This window comes from Cucurbita maxima, unplaced genomic scaffold, assembly GCF_002738345.1.
Source record: "Cucurbita maxima cultivar Rimu unplaced genomic scaffold, Cmax_1.0 Cma_Scf00018, whole genome shotgun sequence".
Lineage (NCBI taxonomy): Eukaryota > Viridiplantae > Streptophyta > Magnoliopsida > Cucurbitales > Cucurbitaceae > Cucurbita > Cucurbita maxima.
This window is the reverse complement of record NW_019272034.1, coordinates 2,786,890-2,811,774: the sequence shown is the minus strand read 5'-3', so window position 1 is coordinate 2,811,774 and position 24,885 is coordinate 2,786,890. Positions and strand designations below refer to the sequence as shown.

The window sequence follows — 24,885 nt, the reverse complement described above, 5'->3', positions numbered from 1 at the left end:
TGCTGCTGAACTTCTTTGGGTTACGCATCTTTTGCATGACCTCAAGGTCCCTATTTCACAGCAGCCCTTACTCTTATGTGACAACAAAAGTGCTATTTTTTTGAGCTCTAATCCTGTTTCTCACAAGCGGGCCAAGCATGTTGAACTAGATTATCATTTCCTTCGAGAACTTGTTATCGCTGGCAAACTTCGTACACAATATGTACCCTCTCATCTCCAAGTTGCTGACATCTTCACAAAGAGTATTTCTCGACCTCTCTTTGAATTTTTCAGATCCAAGCTTCATGTTCGTTCAAATCCGACGCTCAGCTTGCGGGGGGGTGTTAAGGATAGTTGACCGTTCATTAAGGCAAATATCTAGATATTTGCCTTACATTACGGGTTACCATATTTTCTCTTTTACTAAATGCAAATATATTGTATTCATTTATTATTCTTTCCTTTTATCGCTATTTCCTTATTATTTGTAATTTACCTTATTTCTGTATTCTGTAAATGATTATAAATAAGAGAACTCTCACCACCATTTGGGTGTGGTGGATTAATCAAACATTCACAGCTAAGTTACTCGAGTGCAAAAATAAGTGTAATGCAATCGTGTTCCAAGCCTTGACAGAGTGCGATTGTATCAGTTGCACGCAGAGTTGCCCTTAAAAGGCTAACCACCCTAAAACACGGCTCGAAACAAATGTGTGTGCTAGAGTCGGCCCTAAAGGTGTCTCTCTCTAGTATACTATTAATGTGAGATCTCACATAGGTTGAAGACAATAACAAAACATTCTTTATAAAAGTGTAGAAATTTCTTCTTAGAAGACGCGTTTTAAAGCAGTAAAGTTGAAAGTGATACATAACGGACTAAAACGGTCAATATCTACTAGCGGTGGATTTGAGTCATTACAATGAAAATATTTACATACCATACGAATAATCACGTAGTGATTTTACATGCAGTCTCCACAACCTTTGAATAGTCGAAAAACAACAACAGAGTGTCGAACAAGAAACACATACATAGTAACTTACAAAAGAGGAAAGTCTGGTCGTTGGTCTCTTGGTGTTATTGCTTGAAACAAAATAGCTTACAAAATGAGGCTGTCCAACCAACTGTTCATATCATATCCAAAAGGATAATAATGTCTCTTCCCCCAAACTCCATGCAATATTATTATATGATAAATACCATTACAAGCTTACTCCAAACCCTAAAATGACCCATCAACTAATATCAAACCAACTCATGTGACACACTACCCCAACAACTCTTTCTTTGCATGGAAGCTCAATCTTTACAACCGTCCGTTTCTCTCAATTCCCGACGTTAGATTGATGGTCTCGTAGGTCCTTAAACGCTTAACGTTGCGTTCAATACGTCTTATTTTCATTCTGTATCTAATAGGTCCGTTAAATTTGAAAACAACAAAAAAAAAAAAAAAAATCAAAATTAAAGTACTCGCGTAAGAGCTCAAACCTAGGGCTAACAAACATTATCTGCTTTGTCATTACATATGTCGTCAGCCTCACGGTTTTAAAACGTGTCTAATAGAGAAAGGTTTCCATTAGAAACAAAATTGAAAATTTAAAGATCTATAAGACAATATAAAAACTTTCGAAACTATTAGACACGTTGTATAAGACATATAAAAGAAAAAAAAATAAAAAATTTATAACATTATGGATAAAATTGATAATTATGGTCGTTAAAGAAAATGTGCAATAATTCATTTTGACTTCTAGCAATGATTTATTGGACTCCAACCACTCTTTGAACTAAAAATTCCACCAATATGTGACAACTAAATATAAAATTAATAGTAAAAAACAATACAAACTCAAACAATATTGTCTATTTTTAGGCGGTTACGTAATGATATTCTAGGGAAAGGTTTTCACGCTTTTATAACAAATGTTTCTTTTTTCTCTCTCCGACCGGGATTGATAACCAAAAATTTTATTAATAACAAATTAGACCGTGTCATTTAAATATTTTGAAAATAATATTTTTCTATTTTAAAAGATTAAAGGATCCTTTTCATAATTAGAAACATAAAGTCTAGTAAGTTCGACCATAATTCAATTGATTAGGATATACATATCGAGATTCGAATCTTTACACTACAGATGTTGTTAAACCCAAAAGAAGAAACGACCGGAGTTATCAAAAGAGTCGAATTCAAGAGCAAAGTGTGCATCAAATTGTAATATTGATTATCTTGGACACCACTCTAGAGTTGTTCAAACAACCTGGCTGGCCCTCCTTCTTAGATTGCATATCATGTCCATATCAAAAACAAGGGTTTTGCTCCATACCCAATTGACCAACCAAACATTTCACTTTTTCCCACTATATATACACACATTCCATGATAATCCCTTCACAAAACACAAAATCACCCACCAATTTCCTTTAAACACCAAGAAAAATGGGTGTTTCTACACACAAATTCCTCTTCTTTTGCTTTGTTTTGTCATGTTTGATTCCTAATTTGGTGTTTGCAGGCATTACCAGACATTATAAGTTTGAAGTATACCTCTAAGTGTTCTTCCTTTTTCATTTTGATTCTTTGATTGGTTTAGTTGATATCAAAATGTGACCTTTGAGTATCATTTTCAGATTAAGCTGCAAAATGTGACTCGTTTGTGCCACACCAAGAGCATGGTGACAGTCAATGGCAAGTTCCCTGGCCCTCGTATTGTTGCTAGAGAGGGCGATCGTCTCCTTATCAAAGTGGTTAACCATGTTTCTAACAACATATCTATCCATTGGTATGATTTTATGTGTGATTTTGATGCTTATTGATGAACAAAAGTTGTAACTTTTTTAGATTGTTTATGTGGGTTAGGCATGGAATTAGGCAACTCAGATCAGGCTGGTCTGATGGACCAGCTTATATTACTCAATGTCCTATTCAAACTGGTCAAAGTTATGTGTATAATTACACCATTATTGGCCAAAGAGGAACTCTCTTCTGGCATGCTCATATTTCTTGGCTAAGATCAACACTCTATGGACCTATAATCATCCTTCCCAAACATGGAGTTCCTTACCCATTTGCTAAACCCTACAAGGAGTTCCCGATCCTCTTCGGTAACGTCTTTATTCTCATACAGGTCCTGTTTGATAACGATTTCGTACTTACCCTGTACATGTTTCGTTATTTTTTAAAGGGGAATGGTGGAATTCCGACACGGAAGCTGTTATTGCTCAAGCTTTGCAAACGGGTGGAGGTCCTAACGTATCAGACGCTTATACAATGAACGGTCTCCCCGGACCTTTGTATAATTGCTCCGCAAAAGGTATTACAATAAAAGTGTTGAGGATTGTTGGGAGGGAGTTCCGTCCCACATTGGCTAATTTAAGGAATGTTACATCTCCATTGGTATGAGACCTTTTGGGGAAGTCACGAGAGCTTGTGCTTGAAGTGGACAATATCATATCATTGTGGAGAGTCGTGCTTCCTAATCAAAAGGGTTTTTTAAACGCCTAAAAAGATTTGATTTTGATACGATTTCTTGGCTTGCAGATACATTAAAGCTTAAAGTGAAGCGAGGAAAAACGTATCTACTTCGATTAGTGAATGCAGCATTAAACGATGAATTGTTCTTTAGCATAGCAAATCATACGCTCAAGATTGTTGATGTTGATGCCATTTATGTCAAACCCTTTGAAACAGACACTCTTTTGATAGCGCCAGGACAAACCACAAATGTTCTTCTTCAAACAAAACCCCATTATCCAAACGCCACTTTTTTCATGCTTGCACGACCATACGTAACGGGCCAAGGAACATTCGACAATTCCACGGTTGCTGGAATCCTAGAATATGAAACATCTTCATTAATTTCCAGAAAAGATCTCCCAATTTACAAACCAAATCTTCCACCACTTAATGACACTTCCTTTGCCACAAATTTCACCAACAAACTTAGAAGCTTAGCCAACTCCAAATTTCCAGCCAATGTTCCTCAAAACATCGACAAGAAATTCCTCTTCACGGTCGGGCTTGGGACAAACCCTTGTAACCAAAACAACCAAACATGTCAAGGACCAAATGGAACCATGTTTGCAGCTTCAATTAACAACATATCCTTTGTAATGCCTAATACTGCGCTTCTTCAAGCTCATTATTCAGGGCAATCCAAAGGGGTTTATAGCCCATTTTTTCCTAATCAACCCTTAATTCCATTTAATTACACTGGAAACCCTCCTAATAACACCATGGTTGGTAATGGCACAAAGCTTGAGGTTTTGCCTTTCAATACAACTGTGGAGCTTATAATGCAAGATACAAGTATTCTTGGAGCTGAGAGCCATCCTCTTCATTTGCATGGCTTCAATTTCTTTGTGGTTGGGCAAGGATTTGGTAACTTTGATCCTAAAAAAGACCCTCCAAGCTTCAATCTTGTTGACCCGGTTGAAAGGAACACGGTCGGTGTGCCGGCTGGCGGGTGGGTCGCCATTCGCTTTCGTGCCGATAATCCAGGTACGTAAAAGCTTAAGTTAATAGGTTACTGTGATGTCTCACATTGGTTGGGGAGGAGAACAAAACACCCTTTATAAGGGTATTAAAACCGTCCCCTAGCATACGCGTTTTAAAAACCTTGAGGGGAATCCCGAAAGGGAAAGCTCAAAGAGGACAATATCTGCTAGTGGTTGGTCTGGGTTGTTACAAATAGTATCAGAGCGAGACACTGGACGATGTGCCAGTAAGCACGTTGGCCCTAAAGGGGTGGATTTGGTGGGGTCCCAAATCGATTGGAGAAAGAAATGAGTGTCAGCGAGGACACTGTCCCCGAAGGGGGTGGATTATGATGTCCCACATTGGTCGAGAGGAGAACAAAACACCTTTTATAAGAGTGTGAAAACTTTATCTAGCAGACGCGTTTTTAGGACAATATCTGATAGCGGTGGGTCTAAATATTCATCTGATTTTTTTTTTCATGGTTTGAACTTTATGTAGGAGTGTGGTTCATGCATTGTCACTTGGAGGTGCACACGAGCTGGGGCTTGAAGATGGCTTGGTTGGTGTTGGATGGGAAGCTCCCAAATCAGAAGCTTTTGCCTCCACCGGCTGATCTTCCTAAATGTTGAAATCATATAATGTTAAGATTTCTTGGCTTTTGTTTTTGTTGTGTTTTTTGGTTTTGTCTTGTCTCTGTTGGATTTTCTTACGTTGTTTTTGTTTTGTTTGGAGAATCATTGTTTTGTCCTTATGGATGAGGCTGACATTTGTGGAAGAAGAGTGAAATAGCAATGGGTTTTTTGCTGTGATGTACTAAAATAGCAACCATATTGCTTCTTCTTCATTAACAAAGCCAAGTTTTAGTTCATTCAAGAGTTCGGATTCTCAATTTCGACACATTTTAGTACGTCGGTACACTATCGATAACAATTTGATACCATTTTTTTATTTCAACAACTTATGGAGCGTGAGAATTCTAATAAATGCTGTCGGGTTGATTTTCTACTTCTTGTTTAATAGTTACGACCTTGAGCCTTAAAAATCTCTTTTCTAAGTTCTCTAATAGATTGAGAGGTTACGAAGAGGATTAAGTTAGTTTAGGTGAAAATGTTAGAGATGTTGTAAGTAGCGATAAAATGCTACATATAGGGTTACGAGACTAACCAGATGTCGCTGTCAGTCTTGAAACAACTAGAAAATGGAGAAGCTAGACCTACAACATAACTTCGTAATTGATGGACGTATCCATAGCTCGACCATCTTGATTTAAACTTTTAAAAAGTATATAAGTGAAAGTAAAGCAATGATAGGCATCTTTCAAATTTCTGCTTTCACAAGCAATCCATTTGTTTTCAAGAAAGGTAAAAGGGTTCATCTCAAGATGTTTCTTTTGTAACCAAGACTATACATTTGTTCAATAATTCAGCACAAAAGCTCTTTTTTAAGTTTAAAATAAGTTATTTATTTATTAAAGCTTTAAAATTTACAATAATATGTTAATAATTTATTTAAAAAATAGGCTCTAACTCGAGTAGCATGGGTCACGTGGAATCCCATGTGAATCAGCAAGAACCACCTTGCAAGGCTAAATACTTCTGGGTGACCTACTGTGAAGTAGTACTATGAGGGAAGGATGAAAAGAACCCCATCGGGGAGTGAAATAGAACATGAAACTGTAAGCTTCCAAGCAGTGGGAGGAGACCAAGACTCTGACCGCATACCTGTTGAAGAATGAGCCGACGACTCATAGGCAGTGGTTTGGTTAAGGGAACCCACCAGAGCCATAGCGAAAGCGAGTCTTCATGGGGCAATTGCCACTGCTTATGATCCTGAATCTGGGTGATATATCCATGACCAAGATGAAGGTTGGGTGAAACCAAGTGGAGGTCCGAACCGACTGATAGTGAAGAATGAGCTGATGAATTGGGGTTAGGGGTGAAATGCCCCTTTAAAAATCTTTAAAAAATACCTTTGAACTTTTAAATAACAGATCCATTAGTACAATTAAAATTGAAGAATGATATTCTAACAGATTAATCTCACCGTTAGTAGATATTCTCGAATCGTATTACTCTCAGTCTCACGGTTTTAAAATCTATATGTTAAGGAGAGATTTCTACACACGTATAAAAATGTGTTTCATTCCGAACAAATGATACATTTTTTTTAATTAATTTAAAGATATTTTTTAAAAATAAAATAGAAAGTTTTAAATATTTTTATTAATTTAGCCATTAATTAATTAATTAATTGTTGATTGCGCCGACACCAAACTTGTCCATCCTCTCTTCAAACATTGCATAAAAAGCCCCTTTGGGTCCTTCCTCTTCACCGCCACAACACCAAAATAATCATGAATACCCTCTTCTCTCTCATCATCTTCCTCCTCCTCCTCCTCCGCCGCTGTTCCGGCCAGTCGCCGGCCGAAGCTCCGGGGCCGCCGCCGCCCATGAACATCACAAAAATACTTGAAAAGGCTGGCCAGTTCACTGTCCTCATAAGGCTGCTGAAGAGCACTCAAGTGGCTAACCAAATCAATACTCAGCTCAATGACTCCAATTCTGAGCTCACCCTTTTCGCCCCAACTGATAATGCCTTCTCCACCCTCCAATCGGGTATTACTATCACAAAAACGCTCACTTTTAATAATGTTTGTGTCTTTCGTTAGCTATCGTATTCACTATTTCTTGTAAAAAACAGGGACGCTCAATTCCTTGAGCGACCAAGAAAAGGTTGAGCTTCTCCAATTCCACATGATCCCGAATTTCCTATCGCTCTCGAACTTCCAAACGGTTAGCAATCCGGTGATAACTCAAGCGGGCGACGCTTACGAGTTTCCTCTCAATGTCACCACCTCTGGCAACTCCGTCAACGTCTCCACCGGCCTCGTCAATACCTCCATCTCCGGTACTGTCTACACCGACAACCAACTCGCCATCTACCAGGTTGACTCCGTCCTCAAACCGATCGGCATCTTCCAGCCCCGTCCCCCGCCTCCAGCTCCAGCACCGGATAACTCCAAGGAAAAGGCCAAGGCCATTTCCGAGAGCCCCAAGGATTCTGCCGATGACAACTCTGCCGCCGTGGCTCTCACCAGAATGTCGGTGGTCTCGGCTGTCGCTGCCGCCGGAATGTTGGTGTGGATTAGTTCTTGATTGAATTTGCTGGGTGTTGTTTGGTGTGGATAAATTAATATTGATTTGTGTTGTTGTTTTGATTTAGGGTATTTTCTGTTTTTTGTTCTTTTTAAGGTTTGTGTTAAATTTATTTGAAGAGAATTATTAAAATAAATGTATGATAATTTTTATATTAAAAGATTTGTTAATAGAATTATTAATTGGGTTATGTGTTGAAATATCAATAATGAATAATATTGAAAGCTTAACAACCAAATGCATGTGTTCAAACATTGTTTTGAAATGACAAGATTTTGAAAGCTAAACTAATAATAATCATCGATTAAAAACATGAACATGTTCATGTTTCACTATCAGAATTATCGCATTTTGCCTTCAAATTTTCAGCTGGATCGATCCCGTCATTTTGTCCAAATGGTATGATAAAGACGATATTATCATGAGTAGTGTGTTCTATGAAGTTGTATAGTTAATACCAATGATATGAATGGTATGATGTAAGAAGTGGGAAGATGAATGTCAAGAACGACTTTGTGCTACTAACAATAACCTAATTTTTTATATTCAGAATTTAGATTTGATACTATATTTTACAGCATTCTCACGACATGACCACATTAAGATTCAGGTTGGGATTTAAAATTTGAATTCAGCATCTGACATTCCCCTACAACCCTCCGCTACATGATCATACCACTTATTGATCATATCTTTTAACTTGTTTAAATAATTTTGAAATTCTTATAATTGAGCCATAAAAATGAATCATGGATTTGTGTCGATACCTTGGCGGCACACTTGTCGCCTCCTCCAGAGGCCAAGTTACGCCAGAAACGTCCATCGAAAAGCGAAGCAAACGATGGCGACGGCTTACGTTGGTGTTGGGTTTCCAGTGAGAAAGGCTGAAACTTCAAAGATAGTAATTAAGTCAACTAACAGAGAAAGAGAAGGAAGACCAAAAATAATGTGAATGAGAATAATGATATGGCCTACGTAAAGAACAAATCTAAACCCTTTTATAGATAGACAAAAAGGAAGACTTTGACTTTTTAGTGAGTAAACTCGACACAATTTCTAACCATATTTTAAATTTTTGTTTTTATTTTATTGTATTCCATTTTTTCAAATACTCCAACTTTGCTTTAATCAGGACCGTAGATCTAAAACCCATTATTATTATTATTATTATTATTATTATTATTTCTTTTATATTTACATGAGTAACAAATATTTGTTTTTGACCAACCTATCTTTTTACTAACCAAAATTTGAACCTATTTTTTTTATTACTAATATTAAAAAAAAAACATTTTCTTGACTTAGTCTCCCCATTATTTTTTAAAATATTGTATCATTTTATATTACCATAAAAATTAAAGAAGGGATGTAATTAGTTGAATTTTGGAAATAAAACTTATTTTTTAATAATTGATTTTTTTTTTTTTAAATAAATATTTGAATTCGTTTATCTCATTGATTTCAATTGGATAAGGAAAACAGACTAACTAAGGATACCATGGTCGGGAGGCATGCGAGAGACGTGCCCTTTGACACGAAGAGGCCACCTTATCTTTGGCCTCATGATGAGACTAAGGTTTAGACCATATCCTTTCCTCCTTGAGACTCAATGGAGTCGTGGGTATCTCGATAATTTTCATTTTTCTAGCTCGGGCCAAAATTCGTATTTCTTTCCTTTTATACTTTGTCTCTTATCTCAAATCTTATCCATAGCATTTAGCTTTTGACTTGTTGGAAGTTAGGAACTCCAATAATGTTCAAATAATTGACTTTTGAAATTAATTTATATAAAATTTCTACCAAGAGTAAGCAAACATTTTTTAATAAATTTATAGACCAAAAACCAAAACAAAAAAAATCATTATTTATTAGTGAATTAATAATAGTATTAATGATATTTTTCCCTCATTAATATTTCTCTATAATATAATGGTCCCATGACAAAAAAAAAAAAAAACGAATGCATTTAAGGAATTTGCTCAAGTTGATGAAGAGATAAATATAATCAAAACACTCTAAAAAAATATTTAACTCGATCTGGTTTGGGTTAAAAAAGAATGATTGGGTCATCCCGACCCAACCTGAAAAACATTAAAATAAAAGAGAAATTTTTTGAGAAATTTGATATATTTTTAAATGACTCAATCATAAAAAATTTAAAATTAAATCAGTTATAATTAAATTAATGATGTAAGGTATTTGTTATAAATTATGGATTAAACCCTAATTATTCTTATTTTATTCTTTTTACTTTTTCAATTTTATATTTAAATTTCCTTAAAATACTTCTAATTTGATTTTCTTAATTTTAAAAGTTAGGAACTAAATAATATTAAAATTTAAAATTGGAAGATTAAATTATATTTTTCCTTTATATAACTGATTTATTAAATTAAAATTAAAATTAAAATTTTGTAGGTAGCATATGAATTTAAAAAATGTCTTAATAAGAACAATAATACACAAATTTGAAATTTTAAAATATATTAAATGAAAAAATTAAGACTTCTCAAAATTAAAAAAATTATTTTCATTTAAAAATTTATTAATCATACCTTTATATATAAAAATTAAAAAAGGTAAGGTTAAACCTGTAATTTAACTTCCGACAGCTTCCGTTCAAGGAAAATAATTGATAATAAATAAAAAGGAATACCAAAAATAAAATTGGTAGAACTATAAATAAAGAGTAGTTCATATGAAACGGCATCAAAGTAGTATTGTTGCTAAACTACACGCAGCCTCAGACAAAACCTCCACCAAGTAGTATAGGTGCAGCTGAGCGAACGAAAACAGAGCCTTCCTTTCAAAGGCTCCAATCGCCCCCAAAAGTCTTGCTCTACAGATTTGGTTTACATTTCAATTTGTTAACACATTCATTATCAATATTAGATCATCTCCTTCTCAGGTTTAGACAATCAAGATCCTCTCCTTCTTCTTTGGGTTCTTTGATTTTTATATTTTGATTTTGCGCCAGTGGTCGTTTTAATGGCCGCCGCTGCCGTGGATCCTTCGTCGCTGCAATTCACGCCGACTTGGGCCGTTGCTGCCGTCTGCTTCATCTTCATCTCTCTCTCTCTGTTCCTTGAGCATTTGATTCATCTCCTCTCCAATGTAAGTGTAAACCTAATTTTCAATTGAACTTGAGAGGAGAAAAGGAGAAAAGGAGAAAAGGAGAAATCGATCTCAGAGGAGCGTTTGATTTGAAATTTGATTCGGTTTGATTTTGATTTTGATTTTGATTTTGGCGCAGTGGCTGAAACGGAAGAGGAAAACGGCATTGTTCGATGCGGTTGAGAAGCTAAAATCAGGTACGGTTTCCATTTCTGAAATCGAATGTAATTAAATGGAATTTGGATGAACGATTAACGATTTCACTATCGGACCAGTTCTGATGCTGCTAGGGTTCATGTCGCTAACACTGACGGTAACGCAACAGCCGGTATCGAAGATTTGTATTCCGAATAGCTTAGCGTATACGATGCTTCCATGCCAGAGAGAAATACAGATCAAAGCAGATAAGAATTTGGAGATGGAACAATCGCGATCAGCCTCCTCTGCAAATCGGTCGTTTTCATGGATGATGGAAAAATTCGTGAGCCTCGCGGCGGAAAGTGACGATAGTGGTGGTGGTGATGATTCTTCTTCTCCATCATCTTCTTCATCATCTTCTTCATCTTCGGATTACTGTACTGCGAAGGTACTGGCTGAGTCAAAGATGAGTCGAGTTTGATCGAGTTCGAACTCAATTGAAGAATTGGAGTAAAAAAAAGTGAAATTAAAGTTCTGTTGTTTAAATTAATGATCAATTGATTATGAATTGCGTTGGCAGGGGAAGACCTCGCTGATATCGCAAGCAGGAATGAATCAACTGAACAACTTCATATTCGTGCTGGCTGTTATGCAGATTGTTTACAGTGTCCTCACCATGGCTTTGGGAAAGGCCAAGGTCTTCTCTATCTCTCTTATTATTATTATTTTCTCCTTCCTATTAATTCCTATTATTTTTAAAAATTAAATTATATAAATATATATTGAGTAAATATTTTAAATAATACGTTATTCGGTAGATGAAAAGGCAAAACATGTGTACATTAAATAAATGATATTGATGCTAAGTTTTATGCTAGATAATTAATAAAAATTAATGATTTTAAAACTACAAAAAATGGGAAAGCGGGAGTAAAATAAGATATAAATATAATATAATTTTTTTTAAAAGTTTTATTTGAGATGGTTACGTTATTGTATTAATAAAATAGAAATTCTAATTCTAAAACAATTTAAAATTTCTATGGTCGAGAATACGTTGCGCGTTAAAATTAGTTTATATAAATATTTATTAGAGGGCAAACAAACAAAGTTTTTTATTTCAAAAAATAATAAATAAAGAAAAAGACTTCGTAGGTTTGTTGTTGACTTTCTCTGAGGCATCATTTAATTGTTAGACTACAAAATTCTGGAATGCTTTAAAACGGCAGCTACGGTTGTCGTTTTCATGGCTCAAGAAATTTGGCTGTCGTTATCATAAGTCAAATATTATTATTTTTGTTGGATGATGAAAGTCTCACATCGGCTAATTTAGGGAATGGTCATGGGTTTATAATTTAAGAATACACTCTTCATTGGATTGAGGCCTTTTGGGAAGCCCAAAGCAAAACCATGAGAGCTTATGCTCAAAGTGGACAATATCATACCATTGTGGAGAGTCGTGTTCGTCTAACATGGTATCAGAGTCATGCCCTAAACTTAGCCGTGTCAATAGATTGACAAATCCTTAAATGTCGAACAAAGGACTCCAGAAGGAGTCAAGCCTCCTCGAAGGTACGAAGGCAGTCAAAAATGACTAAGACTCCAAAGGAGTCGAGCCTCGATTAAGGGGAGGCGTGCTTTGTTCGAGAGGAGGTGTTGGATGATGAAAGTCCCACATCGGTTAATTTAGGGAATGGTCATGGGTTTATAATCTAAGAATAAGAATACACTCTCCATTGGTCTGAGGCCTTTTGGGAAGCCCAAAGCAAAGCCATGAGAGCTTATGCTCAAAGTGGACAATATCATACCATTGTGGAGAGTCGTGTTCGTTTAACATGGTATCAGAGTCATGCCCTAAACTTAGCCGTGTCAATAGATTGGCAAATCCTTAAATGTCGAACAAAGAACTCCAAAAGGAGTCAAGCCTCCTCGAAGGTACGAAGGCAGTCAAAAATGACTAAGACTCCAAAGGAGTCGAGCCTCGATTAAGGGGATGCGTGCTTTGTTCGAGGGGAGGTGTTGGATGATGAAAGTCTCACATCGGTTGGGTTTATAATGTAAGAATACATTCTCCATTGGTATGAGGCCTTTTGGGAAGCCCAAAGCAAAGCCATGAGAGCTTATGCTCAAAGTGGACAATATCATACCATTGTGGAGAGTCGTGTTCGTTTAACATGGTATCAGAGTCATGCCCTAAACTTAGCCGTGTCAATAGATTGGCAAATCCTTAAATGTCGAACAAAGAACTCCAAAAGGAGTCAAGCCTCCTCGAAGGTACGAAGGCAGTCAAAAATGACTAAGACTCCAAAGGAGTCGAGCCTCGATTAAGGGGATGCGTGCTTTGTTCGAGGGGAGGTGTTGGATGATGAAAGTCTCACATCGGCTAATTTAGGGAATGGTCATGAGTTTATAATTTAAGAATACACTCTTCATTGGAATGAGGCCTTTTGGGAAGCCCAAAGCAAAACCATGAGAGTTTATGCTCAAAGTGGACAATATCATACCATTGTGGAGAGTCGTGTTCGTCTAACAATTTTTAGTTTAATTTATATTAAATTTGGACCTAATAATATTAAATAATAAATTAAGGGTGTTTTTTTTTTAATGCTTATTTACAATATTTTTTATGGATTTTGAAACACTTAATTAAATTAAACATTTTTTTCTTTATTTTTGAATGAAATTTAAACAGATGAGGCGTTGGAAAGCTTGGGAGGAAGAAACTCATACCTTGGATTATCAAGTGGCCAATGGTAATTGAAATAATTTAATTATATTTATGGTGGAAGTCATTAATCTACTGCATTATTTACTTTGTTACTGTGATAATTTAGTTCCAGTTCTTTATTTATTTCCATAATCATACCAAATTAGTCTCCAATATTAATTGTCTAGTTAAGTAACGTTGGGAAATTAATATGGTATCATATACATGGTGCTACTTTTTGACTTTCATAAATAGACCATGAGTTAAATAATTAATATATTTATAGGATTAACTAGACTTCTATAAAAGTAAATGAAGAAAATGATTGGAAGTAAAAATAAATGTCTTTTTTTAGTTAGACTTTTAGTTAGCTTAGAGTTGTAAAGAAATTTTAAAAAATAAATGTTTACTATGCAAATTGATATACCCAATAAGTTGTATATTAAATGCAGTTCATAAACTTTTATGGGTTAATTTTGATTTTTTTCGATTATTAGATCCAAATCGTTTTAGATTCACAAGGCAAACAACGTTTGGACGACGACATATTAGTTCTTGTGCATCACCACCGTTACTTCTTTGGACGGTAAGTTTTTTACTTTTTATTTTTATTTTTATTTTATTTTCATATTTGTTTATTAGTAATTTCAATTCGGTCTCTATAGCCTTAAATGTTATATATAAATTATTAAAAGAAAATTTGCTGCAATTAATGTGTTTTGCAGAAATGTTTCTTTAGACAATTCTTTCGTTCTATTGCCAAAGTTGACTACTTAACCCTTCGTCATGGTTTCGTATGGGTCAGTACAATTTCTTTATATTTGGATTTCGTTTTTCATTTTCTATTTAGTGTAAAAACAATTTATTGTTTTCATTTTGAACAGACTCACATACGTGGAAACACTTCTTTTAACTTCCAAAAGTACATTGAAAGATCGTTGCATGATGACTTCAAAGTCGTCGTTGGCATGAGGTTTGTAATCTTTACACGCTCCATTTTGACTAATCAATATTTTTAAAAATTTCCCTTTGTTTTTTTTTTTTTTTTTATATATAATTTACTATTTTTTTTTCTTTGATTCAGTCCTTTCATGTGGCTCATAGTAGTTATCTTCATTCTCGTAGATGTGCATGGTGAGTTTTTTTTTTTCCATTAGTTTAAAAGCTTTTGCATTATTTTATTTTATTTATTTATTAAAAATTGGCTGAAAAATATATTTGTATTATGATAGGTTGGAATGCATATCTGTGGGTGTCTTTTCTTCCGCTAATTGTAAGTTTACTTTCATTTGCTAAATACGAATTAGCAAGGCCTCTGTTATGGATATTTAATATTAAATTATAGTTTATCATATATATCATATTTGATATTTTATTATAAACTAAATATCTAGATATATATTTTCTTATCATAGGTATCTTTATATTTATTGTTCTTTCCATCTATTACTATTTCCATATTATTGTAATTTATTTGATTATAAGTAGAGAACTTTCACACATTATTTAGGTGTGGTAGATTAAGCAAACATTCTCAATCTAAAACATTGAATTGTTGCACCATGTAGATAGTACTAGCTCTTGGAACAAAGCTTGAAGTAATCGTAGCACGGCTTGCGCTTGAGCTTAAACACAAGACGGATGTGATCAAAGGAGCCCCAATGGTTGAACCAAGTGATGATCTCTTCTGGTTCAATCACCCCAAATTTGTTCTTACCCTCCTTCATTTCACCTTGTTTATGGTAAATTATCTAACATATTCTCCAATCCAACTTCTTTACCCACAATTTTCTCTATCTATCTTATCAATTTTCTTCTCCTTTCCTTTTCAGAATGCATTCGAGCTTTCTTTTATCATTTGGGTCACGGTAAAAATCTATGCAACTTTATTATTCTTCGTTTTCCTTTCTTTTTGTGTATATTTGATTTGTTTACATTACGTTTCTTCATTCCGTTGGTACATTTTCAGCTACAATATGGGATTAAATCTTGCTACCATGAAAAGTTGGTGGTCATCATTATAAGAATAGTCTTGGCGTAAGTATCATTGATCAAAAGTAGCATTAGTTTTCGTACTTATCATTGTTAAATCAATATAAGTCTCGAGTTGTTTATGAAAAAGCATGTAATAATTTTTAAAATGTTAATTATTGTAGGGTTACCGTCCAAGTATTGTGCAGCTACAGTACTCTACCTCTCTATGCTCTTGTGACACAGGTAAATACACGAATGAGTAAAGTATCTTATTCTCAAATAATATAAAGAGTGAAGATTTGAGTATTTGACGTCTACTTTAAATGTACTTGTGTATGGTCAGATGGGGTCACAGTTCAAAGCTGCAGCATTAGAAGAACATACCGCCAAAGCCATAAAGAAATGGCACCAAGATGTGAAGCAAAAGAGAAAACAGAGTAACCATCACCAGTACTCCAACGACCTAGACCTAAGCCAACACCAAGAGGGATTGTCTCCCTTGGTTGCTGGGCACTTGTCGTCGATGGTTTCCGAGAGCAGCAACAAAACCCAAAGCTCCCAAGAGATGACCCCTTTCCATCACCGAGCTCCCACTTTTTCTGAGCTCAGTTATCTTGACATTGAATCCAATGAGATTGTTGAAGAAGTCACAGAAGAAACTGCAGTCATAAAAGTAAGAGAGATTAGTGAAGTTCACGAAGGCGATACTGAATCCCATATCACATAAATTTTGGTTTGAGCTAAAAGATAGACGTTTGTGTGGGGTAGAAGCCTATTATTATTTGATTATGTATATATTTAGTAGCTTTCATATTCGTGTATGAGTAGCCTTCTTTTTTCTTACTTCCGTCTGTGATTTCGTGCCATTTTCAGTAGTCCTAACGAACCCATAGATTCTTCTACCAGATCCTCTAGATTGTATTCCAATTTTCTGGCCTCGAGCAACTTGATTGTTCATTTGTATTTATTATAAATTTTAGTGAGAAAGGGAGTTATTAGTGGAATAATTATTTGGATAGAAATAAGATTTAAACTTTGAGTTTGAAGAGTTTTTCGAAAATTGTAATATTATTTTATAATCTTTCACCCACCGTATTAGATGAAAAATCAAACAATCTAAATTTCATTTTTGAAATATTTATAAATGATAATAAAAAAAAAAAAATATAAATAACCTCTCATAAATGTCAAAATTTTATACTAATTTTAATATTTAAAATTAAAAAATAAATTAAAAATTAAAAAATTAGAAAATGAAGAAGAAGGGAGAAAGGGATAAACCCTGGGAAGTTATGGGTTTTAGTTCGTTTTCAAACGCAGGGACTGAAGCCGAAGGTTCTGTCAAGAAGAGGATCTTTGAGAAATCTTCCCCAATGTTGTAGTACTAATCGAATATCTGTTTCTGTTTCAGAAACCCTAAATCGGATCTCAAATTCAGACCTGATACGGATGGAAGCTGCCAGAAATGGCGGAAGAGCCGATGGCTCTTCTTCTCCGAAGCCCTTGAAGTTCTCGGCGTACCAGAACCCGGCCTTATCCGCCGCTTTAACTGTCAATAGCATCCAACCTTCCAAGTTCACCTTCCTCTGCATCTTCTCCCTCTCCTCTGCATCTGCATTTGCCTTCCTTCGCATTGTTTCCTGGTAAAGTTTGATCTGCTGCGTCTTTTTTATTTAGTGAACTTTTCGATCTTCGTGTTCTGTCTGTAGCTTTGTTTTGTGTGGACTGTGAAGCTTATCGTTAGTTCTGAATGAGGATTTTATGGATGTTGTCTTGAATGTGAACGAGAAATTACGAGTACTTGAGAAAGAGTTCTGCTGAATTTTTCCTTCAGATTTTCTTTTATGCTCTTGGTTTTGTTTTTCTCAGTTAACTGAAGCTAATGCATTTTTTTTTTCTTCTGAATTAATGAAGGGAGAATGCGATTATCGACAGCTTGAAGCTGAAAAACATTCCTGAAGAGGCGGCCTGTATGTTACTATATTATTCTCATTTGTGTATGTTTGCTTTGAGTTTAAGCTACCACGTTGAACACTTATGGCTGTATTGCTTTTTTTTAATATTATCCTTTTCAATACTTCAGATGTTTCTGCCAAGGCTGTACAGACAGTGGTAGGCTTAGTATTTTTGGGAACAGTATTAGCTTTCTTCAAAGCAATATTCTTGTATAGAAGAAGATTTAGTGGTGGTTTGTCTGTTGTATCTGCCTCTAATGGTTTCAAGGATCAAACACCTCTTTCCAAGCGTCAGCTAGGGCTTATGGGATTAAAACCAAAGGTTGAGAATGGGACATCTGAAAAGGCATTAAAACCTCCAAAATCTAAACCCTACTCATCACCTCCTTCTTCTGATGTTCTTGTTCCTCTTCATCAATCTATGGGCAGTTTTGGTTATTCATCTCAAAGAAACACAGATAAATCGAACTCTGTCAGTGGAAGTAAAATGCAGTCTTTCACAACACCTGCAAAGTCCCCTGGTTCTGATTCTTCGTTTTATCTTGTCTCTGGAGTGGCCTCACCATTGCCTTCTGCCCTGAGTACGTCGGGACGGGATTCTGTGGTTTGTACCTCATGGTCAAGCAAGCGAGTATCCTCTCTGAAAGAAATTACATCCGAAGAAGAATTTGAACGATTTCTTACTGAAGTAGATGAAAAATTAACCGAGTCTGCAGGAAAATTAGCTACTCCACCCCCCACCATCAGCAGTGTTGGTATAACCAGTCCCAGTACTGTTGATACTTCAGCTAATACCTCTGGAACTACCAGAAGTACTCCCTTGAGGCCTGTAAGAATGTCTCCAAGTTCACAGAAATTCAAAACTCCTCCTAAGAAAGGAGAAGGTGATGCTCCCTCCCCAATGTCTATGGAGGAAATGGTTGAAGCTTTCAAGTATTTGGGAGTATATCCCCAAATCGAGGAATGGCGTGATCGTCTTAGGCAATGGTTTTCTTCTATTCTGCTTAATCCTCTTGTAGAAAAGATCGAAACCAGTCATATTCAGGTACGGTTTGTCTACTTTGTGCTTTAGTAATTAAGTTTTGTTTTCCTTGACTCGGATTTCAATGATTTTCATAAACCAAAATTTAGGAATTCTATCGGGCATGTTAACTTGTTGTGATAAAATTTTTGGTGTAAATATAGATTATATTTCATGGAAAAAAATATATAATCCTGTGCTATAGCGCCTATAATTTAGCCTGTATATTAGAACATTTCAATTTTTTAGTGTCTATTTTTCTAGTTCTTGTGGAGCTATAGTTGTTGGCATATGACTTATATTCCCAATTTTCCATTTTTCCTTGTATGTCTCATTATGGAGATTTACGTGTGAATCAAACTGGTCTGATTTATAACTGTGTTTGAGAGTGGTATTTGCTTAGTTGCACGATGAGTTACAAACATGAAACCAATGATTATTTTGATAGTTTACACATCCTTTGCGCATTATTAATCTGCTAAACTTCATGGTTCTTTAAGGTAAAGGAAGTGGCTGCTAAACTCGGTATCTCAATTACAGTAAGTCCAGTAGGCGATTCCTCTGGAACCCTTCCTACTGTATCTTCGGTTGACAGGATTAATGAATGGCAACCAACATTGGCCCTTGATGAAGATGGGCTTCTCCACCAGTTACGAGCAATGCTTGTTCAATCCATAGATGCATCTAAAAGTAAGGTTTTCCTTTTATTTTTTTTTCAGAAGTTTCTAGAAGTTATGTTTCTATGGGTTTCTGGTTATAATTGATTATTTTTTTCCTTTTTTGAGTTTAGGTTATGATTGATTTGCTTGTTCTATCATCGGTCTCAATAAAAGAAGCTTACTTTTCTATAGAAATAATAATAGTAATAATAATTGCTTTGTTTGCAATCATCTATCTTCAATGCAGTTAAGATGCCTCTGGTGAATGCACAACGGTCCCCTCAGCAGAATCCCTTAGTTCCCATCATGCAAGAGTGTGTTGATGCCATTGTAGACCACCAGAAACTTCTTGCTTTGATGAAGGGTGAATTGGTCAAGGGCTTGCTGCCTCAAAGTAGCACTCGAGCAGATTATACAGTACAAAGAATCAAAGGTTGGCGTAGGTCATATATGATCAGTTTATCACGTTTTCCCCTTTACCCACTGTCTAATTCATCTATCTAAATTCTGTAAAATAGATGGTAGGTTACATTTTTTAAATTGACATTTGGACCACTACCAATTTCACAGAGCTTTCTGAAGGATCCTGCTTGAAAAATTACGAGTATCTTGTGACTGGGGAGGTATATGATAAGAAGAACAAGAAATGGACACTTGACCTTCCAACCGATTCTCACTTACTCTTGTATTTATTCTGTGCTTTCCTTGAGCATCCGAAGTGGATGCTACATCTAGATCCTTCAACCTATGCCGGAGCTCAGTCCAGTAAAAATCCTTTGTTCTTGGGGGTTCTTCCTCCAAAAGAACGGTTTCCCGAGAAGTACATAGCCATAATATATGGTGCTCCTTCCATTATTCACCCTGGAGCTTGCATACTGGCTGTTGGGAGGAAAAGTCCCCCAGTTTTCTCTTTGTATTGGGATAAGAAGCTTCAGTTTTCCCTTCAGGTTGTTTTCCTTTGAACGCATTATTTGCTCAAATCATTCTTAGACTTTGTTCAATATCATAGATTACATAATGTTCAATGTTGTGTTCCAAAATCGATCTGAACTACTACGAGTTTCTGAAACGTCATTGCGACAACAATTAACTGTTATGATCTTTATTTTCAGGGAAGAACAGCATTGTGGGACGCCATATTGCTCCTGTGTCACAGAGTCAAGGTCGGATATGACGGAATTATTCGAGGTATGCACCTTGGTTCTTCTGCACTAGGAGTTCATCCGGTTTTGAATTCAGAGCCTGTAGACTGAGTGAGTCAATGTGTGTTTTTGGTTTCATCAATCTTCTCACTATATCTGCTACATGAAACTAACAAAACATGTGCTTATGCAACAATTTTTCTCCTTTGTACAAATGTGTATCCTGGGGGAATTGCTTAGGGTTGACCTACCTACTGAAAGCTTAGAACTTTAGTTTCCCAGATTGAATGTTGATGTATCCTAGTCGGAGTTCTTCAATAGTTTGTACTGACCACAATTCACAAGGATCCTGAATCCGAAATTGTCAAAGAACAGTTTACAATTCTGTTTGGCTGCCTTTTTGTTTTACACAACTTTAAGTCTTCTATCATTTCCTTGCACCTTGTAGATGTGAGATTGCCATTAACTACAACTTTAGTTCTATTTATAAGTTCGAACATGATTAAAATTAATTAAATAGATTAGAATGAAATTAATTGAATGCACAATTTATTGTTCTCAATCTTGTTCTTCATTCTAACCATATGAGGATTTGATCTTGGAATGTATTTGAGGCATCGAGAAAAAATGGCTATGGCTAAATTATATATAATAAAAATGTTCTATATTTAAAAAATATCTTTATTTTTAAAAAATATAAATGTTCTAAAATTATTGATGGTAGAAATTTCTCTCGAATGAAAAGTTGACATGTATGAATACCTAAACTTGATATAGACGAGAGTGCAAAATTGGTAAGATATGGAAAAACACGAGAAATAAATAAATAAAAAATTGATTCATTGAACTTCAAAATTGGTAAAGATATTGGAATTGTTGTACAAATAGCTCAATATACGACTCTCGATCTCGCTCATAGTTTATTCACATGAGATTAGCAGCACGAACCGTGCCATCACGAGCAACATCACTATCATAGCCTTTTAGAAGATAACTTGTACATGATTAAGTGCATACCAAGTAAAGAAGTTGAAGAGAAGTCCAGATGCAACCGAACTAACTGAGAACAATTGAAGCGATATGGACTCTATTATGGATTTTTCACCATATTCTTCGTAGAACCCTCTTATCTCTTCCTTCTCCGTGAAGAAAAAGGTCAAACACAACCGAACCGATTGAGATCACCGAGAGAGATCCGAACTCTATTATAGGTTTCTAACCACATTTTCCATAAGACTCTCTTATCTCTTCCTTCTCCAAGCTCGGGTTATGAAAGAAGGAACCGAGAAAAAGTATCTAACAACCCGTAAGATTATATATACAACCACATGGGTTTGAAAGATTATGGCCCAAAAAAATTAGGCATCCCTAAAAAAATCCCAATGACATTAGCATTACAAGTACAGTCTACGCCGAAACATTTCCTAAGCGCTCAGTTTCTGCCTCTTCCACTGAACACCATTACAACTGCCACTGTTCTCTCATCTCTTCTCTTCACACTCGAATCCGACCCATCAAATTCATATCCACCTCAGTTCTTCATTATCGATTCCTCAGCGCACCTTCAATCCCCGAATTGGCCCTCATTTTTCCAATTCTTTTGACCTACCTACTGTTACTCTTTAACTTCCCCTAATGCTGCTTGTTCTCTAAGTATAGGTTGTTTTCGATATTGGGGGTTCATCAATTTGATCTCATTTCAAAACCCTCAAGAAATTCCCTAGGAAAAACCATGAACAATGGCGAAAATCGGCGATTAAATGGTGAGGCTGAAGAAGAAGACGATGATGACGATGCCAATGGCGGAATGGCGGCCTGGGAAAGGACTTATGCCGATGATAGGTCGTGGGAAGCTCTACAAGAGGACGAGTCTGGGCTTCTTCGGCCGATTGACAATAAGGCCATTTTCCATGCCCAATATCGCAGACGTCTTCGTTCACTTTCTTCCTTAGCAACTACTGCTCGAATTCAAAAGGGTCTTATTCGCTATCTCTATGTCGTCATTGATTTCTCCAGGGTTGGTTTCCTTTTTCATTCATGTCTCTATTACTCCCTGCTATTTGATTTGATCTGACCTATGCCTTCGCTTTTGATGTTCTTATTGAGATAAGGGATTTGTGATGTTCATCAAGTTAAATGCATAGAATCTCTGTTGAAATGTTTTTCATTGAAAATATGGAGTAGATCACAAGACAAACAAACTTTCAAGTAATCTTAATTTCCAGAAATCAAATACTAACAATCAAATGATTATCAAACATGGACTTCTCCCAAGAACTATAATGTGTGGTATAATCTCATTTGCCCAACTTGTTTGTTCTCTGATTACGTTAGGAAGGGTCTGGGAAGTATTTTGTGAATGAGTTTAGTTTAGAGCATGAATTTCTGTCCATAGAAACTGTAAAAGTGATGGAATGGTGGTTTTTCCTTTTCTATTTCTCTTATTTTGCGTATCTCTCGACGCGCAGGCAGCAGCGGAAATGGATTTTCGACCGAGTCGAATGGCTGTGGTTGCAAAACATGTGGAAGCTTTTGTCAGGGAATTCTTTGACCAAAATCCTCTCAGTCAGATTGGTTTGGTGACTATAAAGGATGGAGTTGCTCATAGCTTAACAGATCTTGGTGGGAGTCCTGAGTCCCATGTTAAAGCATTAATGGGGAAACTGGAATGCTCAGGTGAAGCATCCTTGCAGAATGGTCTGGATCTTGTTTGTGGCTATCTAAATCAAATACCATCATATGGGCATAGAGAAGTTTTAATCTTATACTCTGCTCTCAATTCCTGTGATCCTGGAGATATAATGGAGACAGTTCAGAAATGCAAAACATCTAAAATAAGGTGTTCAGTAATTGGTCTTACTGCTGAACTTTTTATATGCAGACATCTCTGTCAGGAAACCGGTGGCTCATACTTGGTCGCATTGGATGAGGTGAGTTTAATTGGATGTGTTTCCTAAAATGAAGAACTAACCATAAAATTTCTGCAGCAAGACTCTGTTGATGTTTTTATATGGGAGTACTTCGCTAAATGTTTGTGAAAAACTTGCCTTTTTTGTAGTCCCATTTCAAAGAGTTGCTATTAGAGCACGCACCCCCACCCCCAGCAATAGCAGACTCTGCAATGCCTAATTTGATCAAGATGGGGTTTCCACAAAGAGCAGGGGAGAGTTCTATTGCGATTTGTTCGTGTCACAAGGAAGCTAAAGTTGGAGGGGGCTATACTTGCCCTCGATGCAAAGCTCGAGTTTGCGAGCTGCCAACTGAGTGTCGAATTTGTGGATTGACACTTATTTCTTCACCTCATTTGGCTAGGTCGTATCATCATCTCTTTCCGATTATACCATTTGATGAAGTTTCTGATAAACTATTTCATGATCCACGACATCAACTACCGAAAGTTTGCTTTGGCTGCCAAGAAAACTTCACAAACCCTGGTAAGAACTCAAATGAACATGATGTTTGGAATTATGGTCTTCTAGTAATATAATATACGTGTCGGCTTAGTGAGCGTGGATATCTTAAAATCAGGTGGAGTGAAAAGAACAGACCTTGTGTCTTTCTTACTCGGGGTTCTTTAAGCTGGGTGCTATTTTCAAATGGCCCGTAACGTTTGATTCCTAAAGTATAGAATGTTGTGTTTAAAAGAACTTCCACGTTTTCTGTTCATGGTTTGGTCATTCTTCATTACTAAATTTTGTGCTGCATCAGTACTATGCTGAAACAATCTCATGGGGATTTAAGTTGTCTCTGTATTGGGTGACTTAAGATTATTACATTGCTCATATGTGATCCTGTTTAAGGCAATAGAAGCAACTTTATGAAGAAATATGGATGATTTCTGCACTATGCATCGAACTTTTGACTCATTGAAATGTACATTCTTTTCATATTAGGTACAGGTAACAGCCCCGGCATCCGAGTTTCTTGCCCAAAGTGCAAACAACACTTCTGTCTTGATTGTGATATTTATATTCACGAGAGCTTGCACAATTGCCCTGGCTGTGAGAGTTTCAGACGTCCCAAATCAGCGACTTCCGATGATTGAACGGATGCGAACTTCTGATGGTTAAACACCTTCCTTTGGACCGAATGCATACCCTTAACCAAATCCAAACTCTATTATGGCCATGTCAATGCTGTCTGTTCATTTGGTTTAAAGCTGTTATCAGTTTTGTACCAAAGTTTCAAGTGTGTCCTATGATGAATCAGAGGCTCACATTGTTACTGTTGAAGTTGTCTTTGATGTTTCGACAGACAGCTCAACCTATTTTTCAGAGGCCAAGTTCATGGGCGTGGCTTTTTTACACTTGAACCCATTGTTGAAATTGGCTAAAATTTCGTTCTGAGAATAAGATTTCACAAAACTAACAGGCCGCTCAGTTTCATAGGAAGGCCGATTTCCAATGGTTTGACTCGTGTACTCAAAATTGAACCCCCAGGGGACAATTCCCATTCTCATTTTCATGTGGATGTGCAGGAGCTTTATATTGTCTGAATTATTCAGTGGTATTTGACTTTCATATTTTTTAGTCTTTAAGTTATAAAAGTATCTTATGCAAA

The 24,885-nt window shown here is 36.0% G+C and overlaps 5 protein-coding genes across 5 annotated transcripts; all 5 read left to right on the top strand.

Moving 5' to 3' along the window:
• Window positions 1-2,388: 2,388 nt before the first annotated feature.
• On the top strand, window positions 2,389-5,400 carry LOC111493279 (laccase-17-like). Its single transcript, XM_023142926.1, has 6 exons — window positions 2,389-2,522; window positions 2,612-2,763; window positions 2,841-3,085; window positions 3,166-3,294; window positions 3,522-4,481; window positions 4,959-5,400. Exons 1-6 carry the CDS (start codon window positions 2,421-2,423, stop codon window positions 5,087-5,089), a joined length of 1,719 nt encoding a protein of 572 aa, XP_022998694.1. The 5' UTR covers window positions 2,389-2,420; the 3' UTR covers window positions 5,090-5,400.
• Window positions 5,401-6,778: 1,378 nt separating this feature from the next.
• On the top strand, window positions 6,779-7,681 carry LOC111493417 (fasciclin-like arabinogalactan protein 12). Its single transcript, XM_023143125.1, has 2 exons — window positions 6,779-7,075; window positions 7,161-7,681. Exons 1-2 carry the CDS (start codon window positions 6,814-6,816, stop codon window positions 7,613-7,615), a joined length of 717 nt encoding a protein of 238 aa, XP_022998893.1. The 5' UTR covers window positions 6,779-6,813; the 3' UTR covers window positions 7,616-7,681.
• Window positions 7,682-10,345: 2,664 nt separating this feature from the next.
• LOC111493396 (MLO-like protein 3) lies at window positions 10,346-16,311 on the top strand. Its single transcript, XM_023143100.1, has 15 exons — window positions 10,346-10,729; window positions 10,869-10,926; window positions 11,005-11,315; window positions 11,448-11,564; window positions 13,560-13,620; window positions 14,072-14,160; window positions 14,300-14,374; window positions 14,459-14,547; window positions 14,659-14,708; window positions 14,807-14,847; window positions 15,143-15,316; window positions 15,407-15,442; window positions 15,544-15,611; window positions 15,731-15,791; window positions 15,892-16,311. The coding sequence occupies exons 1-15, from the start codon at window positions 10,604-10,606 to the stop codon at window positions 16,273-16,275; spliced, it is 1,740 nt and encodes a 579-aa protein (XP_022998868.1). The 5' UTR covers window positions 10,346-10,603; the 3' UTR covers window positions 16,276-16,311.
• A 492-nt stretch (window positions 16,312-16,803) lies between these two features.
• On the top strand, window positions 16,804-20,760 carry LOC111493393 (transmembrane protein 209-like). Its single transcript, XM_023143096.1, has 7 exons — window positions 16,804-17,191; window positions 17,463-17,518; window positions 17,632-18,548; window positions 19,025-19,214; window positions 19,431-19,616; window positions 19,754-20,130; window positions 20,296-20,760. Exons 1-7 carry the CDS (start codon window positions 16,998-17,000, stop codon window positions 20,434-20,436), a joined length of 2,061 nt encoding a protein of 686 aa, XP_022998864.1. The 5' UTR covers window positions 16,804-16,997; the 3' UTR covers window positions 20,437-20,760.
• Window positions 20,761-21,681: 921 nt separating this feature from the next.
• LOC111493405 (general transcription factor IIH subunit 2) lies at window positions 21,682-24,820 on the top strand. Its single transcript, XM_023143114.1, has 4 exons — window positions 21,682-22,342; window positions 22,794-23,255; window positions 23,384-23,759; window positions 24,219-24,820. Exons 1-4 carry the CDS (start codon window positions 22,058-22,060, stop codon window positions 24,368-24,370), a joined length of 1,275 nt encoding a protein of 424 aa, XP_022998882.1. The 5' UTR covers window positions 21,682-22,057; the 3' UTR covers window positions 24,371-24,820.
• The last annotated feature ends 65 nt before the right edge of the window (window positions 24,821-24,885 follow it).